The sequence below is a fragment of the Pristis pectinata genome, chromosome 7 (assembly GCF_009764475.1).
Source record: "Pristis pectinata isolate sPriPec2 chromosome 7, sPriPec2.1.pri, whole genome shotgun sequence".
Lineage (NCBI taxonomy): Eukaryota > Metazoa > Chordata > Chondrichthyes > Rhinopristiformes > Pristidae > Pristis > Pristis pectinata.
Window position 1 is genome coordinate 42,795,633 of NC_067411.1, and position 16,581 is coordinate 42,812,213.

General features: G+C 37.2%; 1 protein-coding gene across 3 annotated transcripts in view; it reads right to left on the reverse strand.

Moving 5' to 3' along the window:
* ptbp3 (polypyrimidine tract binding protein 3) overlaps nt 1–16,581 on the reverse strand; it is a 77,444-nt gene that overhangs the window by 19,602 nt on the left and 41,261 nt on the right. For all 3 annotated transcript variants that reach the window (XM_052019987.1, XM_052019986.1, XM_052019988.1), the window contains 4 exons: nt 12,174–12,343; nt 11,457–11,603; nt 2,594–2,758; nt 2,094–2,204 (listed from right to left, as the gene is read on the reverse strand). In XM_052019987.1, the coding sequence (XP_051875947.1) occupies nt 2,094–2,204; nt 2,594–2,758; nt 11,457–11,603; nt 12,174–12,343 (593 nt within the window). The remainder of the gene's footprint in view (nt 1–2,093; nt 2,205–2,593; nt 2,759–11,456; nt 11,604–12,173; nt 12,344–16,581) is intronic.

Sequence of the window (16,581 nt, forward strand, 5' to 3'; positions counted from 1 at the left end):
TCCTGTTGAATTTTTAAACTATCACCATCTGGTGTGACACCACAATCTTAAACTAAAAGGAGCTACCCAGGAATGTGGATCCACCAACACAATGTATATACTATTCACAGGATTATCAGTTCAAAAATTATGTCTAATTGAGGCTACAATAATGACTGGTAATGCTGTTGGAGAAAATATCTTCATTGCGCAGATACCGATTATCCCATCTAATGTATCTTTTCAATGCAAGTGACTTCAGTTCCCTGTTCAACTTAGTTTTGCTATGAGCACTAACAAGGCACAACAATCACCAAAAGTTGTTAGCCTTTATCTCAAAACTCAGTGGCCAGCTGTATATGAGCTGCTCCAGAATTGTAGGTAAAAATAATTATACATTTTTGCACCGGATTTTAAAGAAAAATTTAGTACATTCTGAAGCACTTCAATATTGAAATCAAATTTACATATTGTGCATAGGTACATACCCACAAAGAATTAAGTAATTTTTGTATACATATTTTTCTAGTGTGTATATTTATATTGGTAACTTTAGTTAAACTAGACAATTTTAATGTACAAATACATAACTATTCCGTGAATAATATAATTGAAGTTAGATTTTATTTACAAAGGAGTTTTATAAAAACCTGATTGCATGGAAATAAATGCAAAGATCATGGCTGTCAGCTTAATAACCCAAGCAGGCAGGTACAGCAACAGAGGAGAGGAAAACTTTAGTAAGGAAGTGTTAGAATCTATCCTGGGCCTTTATGAAAGGGAAGTCATGCTTTATCAATTTTAATTATTTTGAGATTGGAACTTAGAATACAGGGGAGGTGCAGAAGGAAATTTATGTGGGGCATATTTGCACTTACAAAAGGCCTTTGATAAGGTAGCAGAAAGGTTATCAAAATTGGAGTAGAGAATTGGGGTTAATAAACTGGTTTAGACGGATTTGGCTAAAGGACAGTAAACACCAAAAATAAAAAGTCTGAGGAAATTTAAGATTGGGAGGTTATAACCAGTGGTGTGCAGCAGTGATTACAGAGGGCTTGAGCTATTCACAATCTACAATGAGAGGAGCAAGTGCAATATAACCAAGTTTATTGTTGACACTAAGTTAGGCACCAGTTTAAATGGAGGTGTGTGCCAAGAGGCTTCAGGGGGCATAGAGAGATATAACAGACAAGGACACCGTTGATTGAATATAATGCAAGGCAATGCACTTAACCAAGAGAAAAAGAACATTTAAAAAAAAATGTGGCATGACCAAAAAGTATTTTTTCCCCAGATGGACTTGGATGTCCTTGCATATGAATCAAGATGTCCATGTGCAGGTACAGTAATTAGGAAGGTGAGAGGAATGTTGGCCTTTATTGAGGGAGAATTTAAGCACAACGGTAAAGACCTCTTCTTGCAATTATATAGTGCCCAGGTTAAACCTCACCTTGAATACAGAGTTGTTGTATGGCGTCTCTAAAGAAAGATGGGATTCACCTAATTCACTGGATCTGAAGGGTTAAGTCAAATTGTTCCAAGGAGAGTGCAACTGATCCAGGCTGGGTATCTTTACATAAGCAAGTGAGGATTTAATTAAAATGTGTGAAATTCTTCCAGGGTTCAATAAGGTGGATGCAGGCTTGTTTCCTCTGGCTGCAGTGTTCTGGACCAGAGTCAGTTTCAAAACAGGGGACTGGCATTTAGGGACTAAGACAAGAAGACATTTCTTCACTCCAAAGGAAATAAATCATGGGAATTTTTTTTACCCTTGAGGAATTTGGAGGCCAAATTGCCAAATATATTTGGAAGACAATTAGGGATTTTTGGGTCAAAGTGAATTGAGGGTTCTTGGGTGAATAAAACAAAGGGTCAATTTTATTTCATAGCAGAGCAAATATGAGGAACTGAACACCTTCCTCTTGCTCCTATTTCTTATATTTTGATAGAGCAGTACCTCTCAAACAGACTTTAAATTTTGTGTTCTGCAAGTTTCTCAAATTCTTTTCACAAACTACAATTTGAATAAACAAACAGCTTTGCCTTGCGTTCAGAAGGCTCAATGCCCAAAGGACCAACAGACAAGTGAATTTTCTGCTCTATACAATACTAACCAGCTTAGCATGATGTGCATGCATTGGATCAGCATACTGAAGGAGCGCCTGGAATTGATTGTTCTTTGTGAAAGTGATTATTTTCAGCACAGTCCCATACTTTGTAAATATCTGTTGGAAGTAAAATAAAAATTGCATCAGAATGACACAGAAACATTGACAAAAATGGCAACTTGGTTTTGTTAGCTGTCACTGAAGTGAAATAGACTCAAATCCCATAATTGCAAAACACGCACAAATATTGTTGGTCTTGGAAGCTACACAAGGATTACCTTAAGCAGAATACTTTGTTGAATAAAACAATGCTAAACAATTTATCTCGACAAACTCTGAATTATGGATACAACTTCATTGAATCTACCATTTTCAACCAATAGCATTATTGAAGCCAAATGGAATGGAGGATAGGTAATTTCCCAGATCAAATTATGTACATTTAATCAATCCTCTTCACTTGGTCTGAAATATCTGCTACAATTAACAAGTTTCTCAATCCTTACCTGATGCAAGACTTCCAGAGTAACAGGATAAAAGAGATTCTCCACAATGATGCGCAAGACAGAACTTTGGCCTGCAAGCAGTGCCCCTTCATTAACTGTGCTGCCCGTCATTGACATATTACTGGTATGCACTGCATTTAATGCCTGCAAAGCAGCTTGGGTGCGCTGTGAAAAGAAATGTTTTTTTAAACAAGTGTGGTTTTTTTTGCAAAAATTAAGGGCAATTGATTTGAACATATCAAATTAATTTTTTGAAGCATTTGGAATTGAGGACACACTCACCTGCATTTTTGGAACAGGCTTTCACAGAAAGATGACATTAGTTTAAAGAATACAAAGTGAGAAATTGCCAACAGGTTGAAAGAGAAAATCTGCCTTAGAACATATCAAGTATAGCTTCATCCATTTCCATATCACCTTGCTTAAACGTATCGTAACATCCCAGTGTCACACAGGAATGTTCAGACAAAACTAAGCCTCAATCAGGAATTAGTGCAAGTGGCTAAAGACTGGCTGGGAAAATAACAGATTTTAAAAGGGCTTTTTATAAACTGGTTTGCTTTTTAAAAAGAGTTTGCAGATCTGTATGAGGGCGGAGGTTCACCGTGTTACATTGAAGTGCGAGGAGTGCTTATGGGTCAAAGGAAGCAAACAATTTAATTCTAATCCCATGCATCACAATTTTATTGGAAGGTCTCTACAACAGATAACTTAGCACGAGCCTTCATCTGGATCATTCATTTTAAGTGTAATAACAAATTCCAGTTCCAGTAATTGGCATTTCTGCTCAGTTAGCCATGTGCCTGGTAAATATAACCAACAATATAATTGTCATTTCTCAGATGAACCAGTTACCATTCATTAATGCTTAGGATTGAGCATAGTTGAACTTGTACAGCCTGTGTAGTTTAAAACCAGCAATGAGCAACATAACCAAATAAGCAACAAAGGGAGTGCAAGACTTTCCAAGTGGAGCTGTAAACCACAAATGCACCAAAAGACACAAGAATGAAAGATCACATGATATATGCAAGACTGATGGCTTAATCAGTTAATAATGAAAGAGGAAGACAGTTACTTAAAGTTTCTAGTAGCATACTGAAAATTGAGTTTACAACTACTATCCTAATTTATTGCCACAAAAAACAAGCTTGTGTGTAGTATATGCAGAAGCATACAAAATTCTGCAATCCTAGAGATAATTAGCAAAATATGACATTCAGACCTGTCTCCATTACCCTCAACTTCCTTAAGTTGAGGCAACTCACCCTTCCTGTAATGCCTTCCAGTTCAATGCCTTTCCTGTACATTTGCCTAGGGCCTCCTGAGGGGGCAGACATTTTCCAAAAGTTGAGTTTTGCAAGACTATTTCTGAATGGCCTTTTCATTTTGCACAGCATAAATCACTGAATGATCTATGCCCAGGTAAAATACAAAATGTACTAAATGGTTTTTGGACACAAATTCCAATAACATCTTTAAATATGTGGTGTACATTGTCAGTGCCTCCTATGCTATAAAGTATTAAATGTGCTAATATTTTAATGGACATGTTATTGAAATGAAGACAACTGACATAATTCCATCATGAAAAGCTGCCGTAGGCATGTTTGATAAACATCAATTGCATTACCAGGTGTTTGAATGGAACACGAATTGAAAAGAACCCTACAGCTCAATAATGAAGTGTCATTTGATAACACTTGTCAAGTGCTAAGAAGCAGGTGCATTTGTTTTGCTGCAAAAAGACCAATTTGTTACCATCCGCTGTGATTGGAACTATGATATATTATCAGCATAAATTCACTGTTACCAATTGATGTGATAGATGCTGCTAACTTAGCCTATCCTTTCATCTGTATGCTCCTTTCAACATAATTATCACTCGCTAACAACCGAGGGAAAGCTTGGTCCTTGATAATCCTTCCTATTATTGGAGACATGGGTGACGGAAATGGGTAGAGACCCCATTCCACTGGCAGGTATATTCAGGCTTTTACTGGAAAGACTTGCCTCTGACTGTAACCTATACCCTAGCAGAAGACCAAGGGGAAGATTTAGTATAGATAGTAAGTTAGAATGTAGACACTGAATTGATGGGCACAACACTTAGGTTATAGGAAATCAAATGTGAGCTGGTTTAACAAATGCAAGCAGAAGGAATTGAGAATGAACATATACATGCACTTCCAAGGTCTTGCATGATGTCGCAAAACTTGGGTTTCAGTGAAAACAATGAGATCAGTTGACTAGAAAGCAGGCTATAAAATGCAGAATTTGAGAAGATACCATAAATAAAGAACAGTTGATGATAGGAAGATACCAATGTTTTGAGATACAATCTAAACTTTAAGTGGTCAGAAAAAAATCCAACTGCAAAAGGAAATAAATTGTAATTCGCCCAAATATTTTTTAAAATATATTGCTAAAAATGCTGCCAACAATGTAGGAAGCCATCCATTATGTGGAATGCTAAGCTTCACAACCATTCTAAATTTATGAATTTCCATTTAAAATGGATAAGATGATCTGTTAAGTCAGCCACATCAAAAATGCTACTATATGAAAAGGGATAATGGGACAAAATGAAGCAAATTATGACGAATCTGAAACAGAAGCAAACACTCACCATATCAGGCATCTGTGGAGAGAATAGATGAGCTAATTATTTAGAAGTGAATCCCAGGCTGTACCCATTAAATACTACCAATGAAAAGCTTTTCAAAAAGTCAATAAGGAAAGACACTATACAGGAGTAGAACAGAATATTTCGTCAAGTTTGGAAGAGTAGAAGCAAGAAGATCAAGGATATTCAGGTGAAGTGAACACTTTAGTAGCTTTAAGGCAACACTGACAAGCAAGCCTTAAAATTTTAAACAAAGCAGATTTCAATGCTTCATAGTCTGGGGAGAGATGGAAAACACAAGTTATGCAGGCTAACTCATTAAGATTTTGAAGCTAGCCCCATACCCAAGCTCCAAACTCCTGTCTCAAATTATTTCCAACACTCAATATCCATCTGTATTGCAAAACATCTATAGCACAAACAGCCCAAGCAATATACAGTGCTGCAGACTTGAAAAAGCAATACAAAAATGGTTTTTAATAACAGTAAAGACCTTTCCAAATTTGGCCCATGAACCGTTTTACATATCAATTAAATAATTTTCCTTACTTAATTTCAAATCCACATGGGCCTTAACACACATCCCTACAAGCACCATATCTGGCAGTCCTTTATTCATTGCTCTCTATCCTGGTTTTGTCTTAATTGTACGCTTTGCCTCAAACAATCCATAGTGGCCAAGTTTCACAATGTGACCCTGGTAAACAGGCCCTTCAGCCCACATCCGTGCTGATCACGCCAATTTAAACGAATCCCATCTGCCTACACATGACCTGTATCCCTCAGTAACCTGCTTATTCACGTGACTAAAGGTGTCTTAAGCGTTGCTAACATATCTGCTTCTATCACCTCCCCTGGCAGCACATTCCAGGCACCGACCACTCAAAAAAAAGAAACACGTCACAAATTTTAAACTTGCCCTCCTCACCTTAAATCTATACCCTCCAGTATTTGACATTTCTGCACCCTCTCCAAAGCCTCCAAATCCTTCCTATAGTGTGGTGACCAGAAATGCACTCAATAATGCAAATGTTGCCCAAATTTTTTTTTTATATACACTGCAATGCAACTTCCCGACTTCTATAGTCAATGCCCCCACTAATGAAGGCAATTATGTCATACACCTTTGCCACCCTATCTACTGTTGCCACTTTAAGAAAACCATGGATTTACACCCCAAGGTCCCTCTGTACGTCAATGTTTCTAAGGGTTCTGCCATTTTCTACAAACCTTCCTCTTGGATTTTTACCTCCCAAAATGCATCACCTCACATATGCCCGGATTAAACTCTATCTGCCATTTCTCCGTCCAAAGTTTCATCTGATCTACATCCTGTGGCCTCCTTTGACAACCTTCCTTGCTATCCACAAGTCCACCATCACTCCTGAATTTTCAAGTGGACTTTCTTGGTGAACCTTACTGCTCCTCCTCTTACTAATTTTCACATCCTATCTGTTCCATCTGCACAATTATATTAATGTGGATTTAGTTCATTCTAAATGGGAAATGGCACCGATCATCCCTCAAGTCTTTTTTTTCCCCCCTTAAAAAAAAAATCAGCCTTTATAAAACCCTCTGCTCAACTTCAAACTAAATCTCAGCTCCCATTCCTTTTTGGGCAAAGTGGCATGCTTCTCCTGTCCACGGTTTGTGGAAGATTAAAGGATGGCCAGTGAGAACAGTTATAAACACCCCTTTTACTGTGTCCCTCTGCCCTACAAGGGTTCACACTCTGACCAGTCATGTCAATTTGCTCCACACATACTGCTTGAGCCAAGAAAATTTTTCATTACAAAGTAAACTCAACATGAAAATTACCTTCAAATTCTAGCTCTTAATTTTTAACATTGACTAAGATCCACTGCTTGAATGTGGAAGAACAACACATTTGTTATTTTAGGGTAAATGCACAGAACTAAAAGCAACTGTGGTTAGAAGAATATTTAGAGAACAACAGAGCCCAAAGAGATGGCTCTGTTTGTCCTGTAGCAGTGAGTGGTTAGACATCTGCAATGAACAATTGACGTGGAGCACAGTGGATGCAAATACCAGTACATTAAGAATCCTTACAACCTTAACACTAAAACAAGCCAAAAATGCTATAATGGTCAGCAAAGTATGAAAATTGAGAACAATCTGTATTTCAGAGAGACGAAGCATTTTAAGTTTCACTTAATGCATTTCACTTGCATTCTCTCAAACCTGCAAACAGCCAAAAAAGACAAGGGCAGTATGTGCATGGGAGCATAATCACCTACAGATTTCCTTCCAAGTCCATGTGGTCTGAGACTTGGAAATATCACTGGTCCTACATCGCTGCCGAGTCTAAATCCTGCAACACCTAACCCAATAGCATTGCAGGAGCATTTTCAAAAGAAAGACCACAGTGGTTCAAGGCTGAAGCTCACCATTACTTTCTCAGGGACAGGAATGCCAAGGGTCCATTCACCTTCCCCTCCCCTGCTCCCATATGTTTAAAATAATTCCTTGGGCAATGAATGAACATTAGTTTCCAAAATTAATATTCTCTGCCTCCTGAAATGGCTTGAGATCTAGTTGTGGCCTGCTGCTATGTTTACCAGCTGTCAAAAGACAATATCCCTTGAAAGTTATTTACTATTAAAATAAATTGTGAAAACAAATGTTTAAAACACTTACTTAGTTGGGAAGTTCCAGGCAAATTGTTCTTCCAACAAACCCCCTCCCCATCCCCCTTAGAGCAGTTTTTCTGATTTAAGTGAAAAGAATTGTTGAAAAATGTCAAGTCCAATCTGGCAAACGTTCAACACACAAATTTTCAACAATCAAGGACCTTTCAGGAAGTGACCCTCAAAAAATTCAAACTGTCAACGTTGCTTCACAACTGGCATACATTATACTAGTTTCTGTAGCACTTGCTAAAAAAGATAGGATTTGAAATACTGAGTGCCAAGTGATATAAAAGGAATGAGCAAGATCTGGGGCAACATTCTATGATTTTTCCTTTCAATGCAAAGGAATGTCAACTTCCATTTTTCATTAATTATGCGCTAAAATTGGCACATATGCTTTTTAAAAAAAAAGTGGGTATAGACTAATGACCAATCCAACTTGTACATGGAATGCACTGGTCTGTGGTTTGATTGGTAATCTGTGCAACTATTGTGAAATTTAACAAGTTAAAATGACTGGAGGTGGCTTATTACTCATGAACGTTTGGATATCCAAAATTGATAAATCTTTTGACTAAAATTCCTTTAACTACCTAAAATAACATTTTGCCAAACACTAAAAAGGGCCAAAATACCTATAACCCAGAATATTTTAATCTCTTCTGATTTCTGGTGGCTTAAAAGGAATAACCAGCCATGCTCTGAAAGTGTGAAAAGGCATTACTTGAAACATTGTCTTTGGACAGGTTGTTTCTGAAAGATCAGTTTGCCAACTAGCTTTGTAGGTTCTTCAGTACATTGCAGTGCAAACTATTCTTGTGATTGAGAATATTTTGCTGACAGAAATAGGAAGGAAAGTGTCTCACTGCAGCATTGCCTTCAAAGGATCTTGGATTCACCACTCAATTATAGACCCTAGATTTTGGTCATTATTATCAAAATCATGCTAATCTTAGTCTTAAATGGGGCTTGAAGTAGTTGATAGCTTTAATTTTCAAAAATGTCCTAGATTTGAGGAACATTACATTAAATTGGAAAATGGCAAATTAATTAAAAACAAGAGATAGAATGCAGGAAACTAAAGTCCAGATATCTTAGCATTATACAGAAAATATTAAAATCTATTGTTGAAGACAAAGAAGAGCACTTCGAAAAATTCAACATAATCAAGGAATGTCAACATGACTTTCTTTGAGAAATCATGTTTGACCAAGTTATTAGAGTTCTTTGAAGTAATATGCTGTGAATAATGAAGAAATTGGTAGAAGGAATTTGCTAAAGGGCTGCAAAGGTCGGTGCAGAAAAGCTGCAGTATAGGACATAACATTTTGACATCAATGGGTTGCCTGGCTGAAAGGAAACAGTCAGCATAAACAAGTCTATTTGACAAAATCTAATGAATTGTGCGTCACAAGGATTAGTAATAGGGCCTCAAACTTTTCACAATTTACATAAATGACTTAGATGAAGGCACCAAAGACATGCTTGCTTGATTTGGCAATAACAAAGATCGGTAAGAATGGAAGTTATGAAGAAACCATACAGGTATGAAGTTTTTCTCACACAACATTCCAGACTTGGGTACTGAATAGCAAAACCTGTTGAAATGTTAGCTAACTCTCAAACCCAAACCTTTTGGATGGGTGTGCAAAGCTGTGCAGCATCTGCCAGTCTCTTAAATTGAAATGAGTTTTTGTAATCTTTACAGCCTCTATTTCTTAACCAAAATCAACAGTTGACCCATCAAGTTTGGCAGTGTATAGTTACAAATTCAACGACGTTTACTGCTACAAGTGTAAGAAAAATTCTTTGCCCTAATTATCTTGTATATCAACCACCTTAAACAGTCAAGTGAAATTTTCCTCAGTATTTCTCACTTGTGACCACTTTTGTCCACTGTCTCTTCTTTTAAGTGGGGAGAAGGGCAAGTGTTTGGTCAAGATATTTTACCAATGCATGGCAAGTAAAGGGGGCACAATTTTTTTTAAAAATGAGGGCAATATTTCAAGTAATGCATCAATGCATAATATACTGCATTTCAAACAGCAAATAGATTAATATATACTTTGTTCATGCAGTTCTATTCATGAGTTCACATGTTGCACAGTTCTCTTATTCAAAATGCTTATTCCTCAAGGCAATCATCAATTGTGGCTCTGAACAGCAATACAATAGCCAAGTAACCTAAAATGGTACACAACAATGCCTTCTGAGTTTTCTCACACTCTTTCATGGGCAGCCTCAAAAACTTCAGGGTTATTTGGCTAAAGTGCAGCAGATAGAATCTAATCGGTGAAGCAGATATCAGGAACTTGACCACACCCGCTACATGCAATACAGGAGCTCAGAAGAAAAATCCAACAAGGCTCACTGCCATAATACACCTCTTTGCATTTCCGCTTGACTGTGCAAGTACTTCACAGACAAACTATTGTCCTGAAGTTTGCACCCCTTGTGTCACCAGCACAGAAGCTTGAGCAGAATACTGACTGCAGAAGAGAACACCTAGTAGGGAAAAAGTTTTTTTAAAATCTTATTTTCTCCCCACTTTTTCCCACCTTGATTCAATGCAACTTTCTTTTGCAGGTCACAACATTCTCAGCACTTGTTAAGTTTTATTTTCTGGGCCACTGCTTGAGCATGCACCCAAGAATATACAAGTGCATGCACCAACCACGTCTGTTTTTTAAATTTTCATTTTCTAATTCATGCCAACCCATCAGCTGTCAGCCAATGGAAACTGGGAATTATATAATTTTATGAGTGATAAGCAACAGTTTCACAAAAAGCCAAACTTACAAACTTAGAGCACTCAAATTCTATATCATACTCATTTCACAATAAAACTCATTTCTTTGTCATTTTTTCCCCTCTTGCCTACTGCCAAAAACTTCTCCCTGCTCTTCATCTCATCCCAACATAATTGTTTTGCCCTGCATTCCTTACACACATTCAAAAAGCTCACCTAGGTAGATCAGCATTATTTCCCTCAGCTATGCTAAGTTTGCAAGTTCCACATTTTTAACATTTCTTAAGTAAAGATATTTCCTTTCACTCACTTGGGCAATTATGATCTCCTTATATTTAATCAATAGCATCAACATTTGTCACCGCCTGTCCTATTGTATTAACCACAAAGGGGAATGACATGGTGAACTATGAGGTGCAAACTGATGTCATCGACCATGCAGTCACCACAATGGTGCTTACTTTTGTATGATTACAAGTTATTCCAGTGGCAAAGTTAAAATGTTCTCATATTTAAACAATACTTGAGATTGGGGTATATGGACTTCACAAGTGTGATAGTAACTTCTCTGTAGTACTGAGCATAGTGCACCTGGGTTCAGGGTGGAGTCTACAGTGGGCACTCAAAGGATGTTCAAAAAAGATATTTAAACAACGTGCTGAGGACAAAGTCATAAGTTACATGTCAATATTTCTCTCCTGTCAACACCCGAAATTCATTATAATAAATGTCAGGAAAAAAAATCTTTCCTCCCCTACCCAGCACCATTACTTTAAACATTTCAAGTGACTTTCTCATTTTACTCTCCAAATTTCTCACACACCAAGAAACACTTACAGCCTGGTTGGGCAAATTGTCCGTCTTCAGTTCTCGGTGGTTGGAATACTGGATGTATATGGGCTGATTACGGAGGTGTGGAGTGACTGTAGTGTAATAGTTTACCATAGTAACAGCTGCTTCTTCTGAAGCCATTTCAAGGAAAGCCTGCAGCAGCAGAGAGTGGGAGTGAGAAGCACAATGACTAAGTATTAACTTGCAAAATAGTATGATTAAAAGCACAAACCAAAGTAGTTTATCTCCACATAGAAATATTATACTTCAGCCATTTTTAATTACAAAACCTCTATTATTCTGATACTACACCTTAAAATATTTTCCATGGCTATTTGGACCCCCTCATTTACAATGAGCTATTCCGGTAGATGTTATAATTCAAATTGGGCAGATAATGCAAAAGAAATGTCATTAATTTTACTATTAACAGAACCATGCAGTTGAGAGCCAGCAGCCCTGGCAAAATGTACAGTTAAAATTTATAAAGAGGGCTGCGTTAAAATGCCTCCTGTATTGGTTCCAAATGCTATGACAAATACATTTAAAAACATTTATCAAAAATGATATCCATTTCAATCATAAGACAGAAGATTGCTTGCCAACTTCTCTAATTAACAGCAAATTGGTGGAAGACAAAATTATAAAAATTAACATGAAAACCCTGCAAGACCATACAATTTTGCATATCTGTTTAGAAAAATAACTAATTTGTGCACATACCTGATTTTTGCCTTTCAGCATCAATAGATTAGTGACTTTGCCAAATGGTATACCTAGTGAAAGGACCTCTGCTTCTGAAACCTCATTTGGAATCTTACGAATATGAAGAACACGAGAGGGAGAGTTGGGAGATCCGTCTCCTTTAAATTTTTTTGTGTTGTTTCCATTAGCTTGAGAGAAGAGAAAAAAAGTACCGTATTTCAATTGTGATTTTTTTTCCCCCTTTGTGTTATTGTGTTGAATTTCTCAGATCATTTGACAGAAGGTAGCAATGGGCTCAAACCACCTATTGACTACATATTATATATACAAGACATAGAACACACGATTTACTGCCTTCAAAATAGTCATCCTGGTTTTCAAACTGTGCTCTCCTGTCCACAAATCAAAGTTGCTCTTACCCTATAACCCATTGGAGTTTCTCTGATATCTTCTATATTTTTGCACATATCTCTATCTGCTTCAATAGCTCTAGTTCAATCATACAGTCATTTGTATTAAAATGCATTCTTTTGATATATTCCACTTCCAATGTTAATAAAATTAATTTCAATTATCAAAACATCCAGATTATGACAAATTCCTGTTCACAATTAGGACTGAAACCCTTTCACACATTTCCCATGAGTACAAGACTGATCAGAAATTCCCTACAACCTATTATAGACCCAAGCCCAAATGACAACAGCTAACAGTCCTAACTTCAAAAATGTCTTAGGAAATTTTAACATGTTAAGAAACAATAATAGACTTCATTATAGCATCCAAAGTTCAAAGCACTAGAGGGTTGATCAAATGGATTGTTCTTAAAGACCTATATTGGTTTCTATTTAAGCAGCATTGCCCGTTTAAAATTTGCCATTGTTTTCAAATTGCTTGGTTTCTCCCATGCCTGAGCTGAACTTGCACTTGGCTACATCTTAATATGCAAGTAAGTGCCGGAAGGGTTTGGTGGAGCAAAGAGGATGGGAGAAGAAATAAAAATTTCAGAGATTAGAGCCTAGATAACTGAATACACCGTTGCCAAATGCTCTAATAAAGGCTGTATTATTGCACTTGAACTGTTTTAAAGTGAATAGAACTATATGCAGAAATAATGACAACTTTCATAACTGCAGCTGAGTTTGAAACAAAAACAAGGCTGACCAAAAGCCAGAAATGGAGAACCTCAAAGGGTTATAGCCAACTGCAAGTTCAACTCAGGGATGGGAGAAACCAACAAGCAATTTAAAAAAAAAGCAAATGGCAAATTTTAAAAAGGCAATGTTTCTTAAATGGAAACCAATATAGGTCATCAAGTACAGATTGACAGATGAACAGGATTGTTGCAGAATTCAGGTCATCATAAAACTTATGGATGGTACAACATCAGAGGAAAGCCAGGAGTGCACCAGAAAAGTCCAATCTAGAATCAGTGCAGGGTTTAAGCAGCAAGACAGTGAGGCAGAGCATGCTTGATGCTCTGCCTCACTGTCAAGCCTACTGATAGCACTAAATACATGGTTGGGATCTCATCAGAAGTCGAATTATAACATCTAAATCATTGTTTTTAACTTCAGTTAACTGACAGGTACAGGAGTGAAACTGGTGACAGGGACTCGAGACATGGCTCCCAACTTCATGTTTAATTTCAAGAATTTTTTTCTCATCTTAAAGTGGATGACAGACAAGCTGACTTGCAATTTTGAGACATTTGAGATGTTGAAGTGCACTTATAGTCATCATTAATGTGGAAATCAACATTGGGGTTTTAGATGTCACAGAAGCATTTGGAAAGAAGTGCTGCCAAGAGATCCTTAGGAGACACCAGTGGCAACACTGAGTGAGAAGAGCAACCATTACAGATTACTAACAAGTTTAACTCCCAGAGGTCAGGAATCCTGCAAGTTCCTGCTTTTACGTGATTGGTATTCAATTTCTTTTGGTTTAAAAAAAACATCTTTGGAAGCCTTACATTGCAATAAATCTTGAAAAAGAGGCTATACTGTTTTTATATAAAATTTCTAAGCCCAGAATTACGTTCTGCATTTTTCTACAAATCCATGCAGATGACGTGTTCTATTCATAGTGGTCTGAAATAAGCATACATTCTCATATGTGACAGACTAAAATGACATTTTGATTTTTCTACATTTTGTATCCATGGGACACACGTATCGAAGGCAAGTTTTGTATTCTAATACTCAATAGCCAATAACTCTCTTTTATATCTCACCTTGATAGTTAAGTATTTATCAGCTGCATTTACATCAAGTGCAATCTGCATATGCATTTGCCATTCATCTTTAAGGGTAAAGAATTGCTTCAAATCAAATGTAACATTTAAGTATAGCAACTAATGCGATGAGAAGTCAATAACAATTTAGTTAATTGTCAAAGGTGGCTTTCCTTAATGGATTTGGTCTCACTGTTGCCAAAGCTCAGTTTCAAGTCACTATAGGTAACTCTTGCTCAAATGCCAGCTGTGTAACATAAAAGTTCCTGAAAATTTAGTCACAAGTCAACTACTATACAAATATTTGCTTTCCCTATAACTGCTTAATAAGAACCAGTTAATCTTCAATGAAGAATTCACCTGATTAGTGGTATGTACTACAAATCAAAACCACAAAATGGTCTTAACATCTTCCAAGTGGTATTTGGCTGGAACACATCCCTTAATCTGAAACCCTAAATCTACATAACAGGAATTTAGAGTTTTCCATTTTCAGCACGTTACTCAGAATTTACCTAATAGATGCAATTGTGACTGTGGCTTATAATCTACCACACTCCACTGGCATGAATATTTTGTCTGTTTTAATTGTGAAAATGTCATAGCTTTTAAACTGTTTGTCATAAGGATTCACCAGTATATGGAATTGGTTTATTATTGTCACTTGTACTGAGGTACAGCGAAAAACTTGTCTTCCATACCGTTCTACAGATCAATTCATTACACAGTGCATTGAGGTAACACAAAGTAAAACAATACAAAATGCAGAGTAAAGTGTCACAGCTATAGAGAAAGTCCAGTGCAGGTAGACAATAAGGTGCAAGATTATAGAGGTAGATTGAGAGGTCAAAGAGTCCATCTTATTGTACTACGGAACTGTTCAAGAGTCTTGTAACAGCAGGATAGAAGCTGTCCTTGAGCCTAGTGGTACATGCTTTCAGGCTTTTGTATCCTCTGCCAGATGGGAGGGGGGAAAAGAGAGAGTGTCCCGGGTGGGTGGGGCCTTTGATTATGCTGGCTGCTTTACCTCACGTACATATATACTGCTTTATGTACACATGGTAACTGATGCAACTGCTGTGTATACTATTGTGTCAAGCTTATTTACCACCCTTATGCATCTCTTGGCACCTTTAAGCATCATGGTGCTTTCCTGAATGTGGAGCTGTGTTGCTAAGATCTGCAGCAGTGAAATGCTGTGAATGGAAAACTGTCAAATGCAGTCATCTTGCATTCTCTCTCCTTCAGTAGACTTTAGCATTCATTGCCTGAAGTACATTATTATCTAATAACACTAACACTGACAGCACACTAAAAATGGTGAATATTGGCAAAAAAAAGCTTAATGGCAAACTACTGACGACCCTTCTTTACTATTTGGAACTCCCAATGAATGATGACCAATAAAAGAATACCAAGCTAAAACTATCCCCGATGTCTTTCATCTCATCTCCTCTCAGGATCTTAAGACTACAACAGGACTTATTAACCCATTGCCTCAGACCACTCTTATGAGCAAATAAATACATGGACCATCTTGACCATATTCTTCTCCCCTAACCTCTCTTACCACCAACATCCAAGCCTCCTGAAAAAGTTTGCTGTTCCTAACCGACATCTCACTATTGGTACCCGATCCCTAAATACCCTCATCAGCCAGGGCCTTCTATTTGGCTCATTCATTGGAATCAGAGCAAATCATTCACACTCATTGCATCTCCTCTGCCTGGCAGGATATAGCAAATTGTATTCTGATTCTGGAAAAATGAACCAATACAAGGTTTTATATTATGTGGGGAACATTTTGTTCCGGTTCTGGTCAGATCCTTCCCCTTATCTTTCCCCAGTACAATGGCAACTTATCCTTTTAAAATTTACCATTATCTCTTGATCTGACCATCCATGACATTAGACAGTCCTGTGTTTTTAATCCCCCTTTACTTTTAACCACTATTCTCTTGCATGGTCTTTGATGAAATGTCAACATTCTCTCCATAGACGTTGCTCGACTTGCTTAGTATTTCCAGCATTTTAAATACCATTATGACTATCCAGCCTGAATCACTCATAATAGCAAAACCCTCAACCACATTAAAGCCCTAAAGAAATTAGATCAGTGTATTAATTTTTGGTATAAGACAAACACTTTATAGATGCCACAGGTGTAATTCCAAAGCTGTCACCTCATTGAAG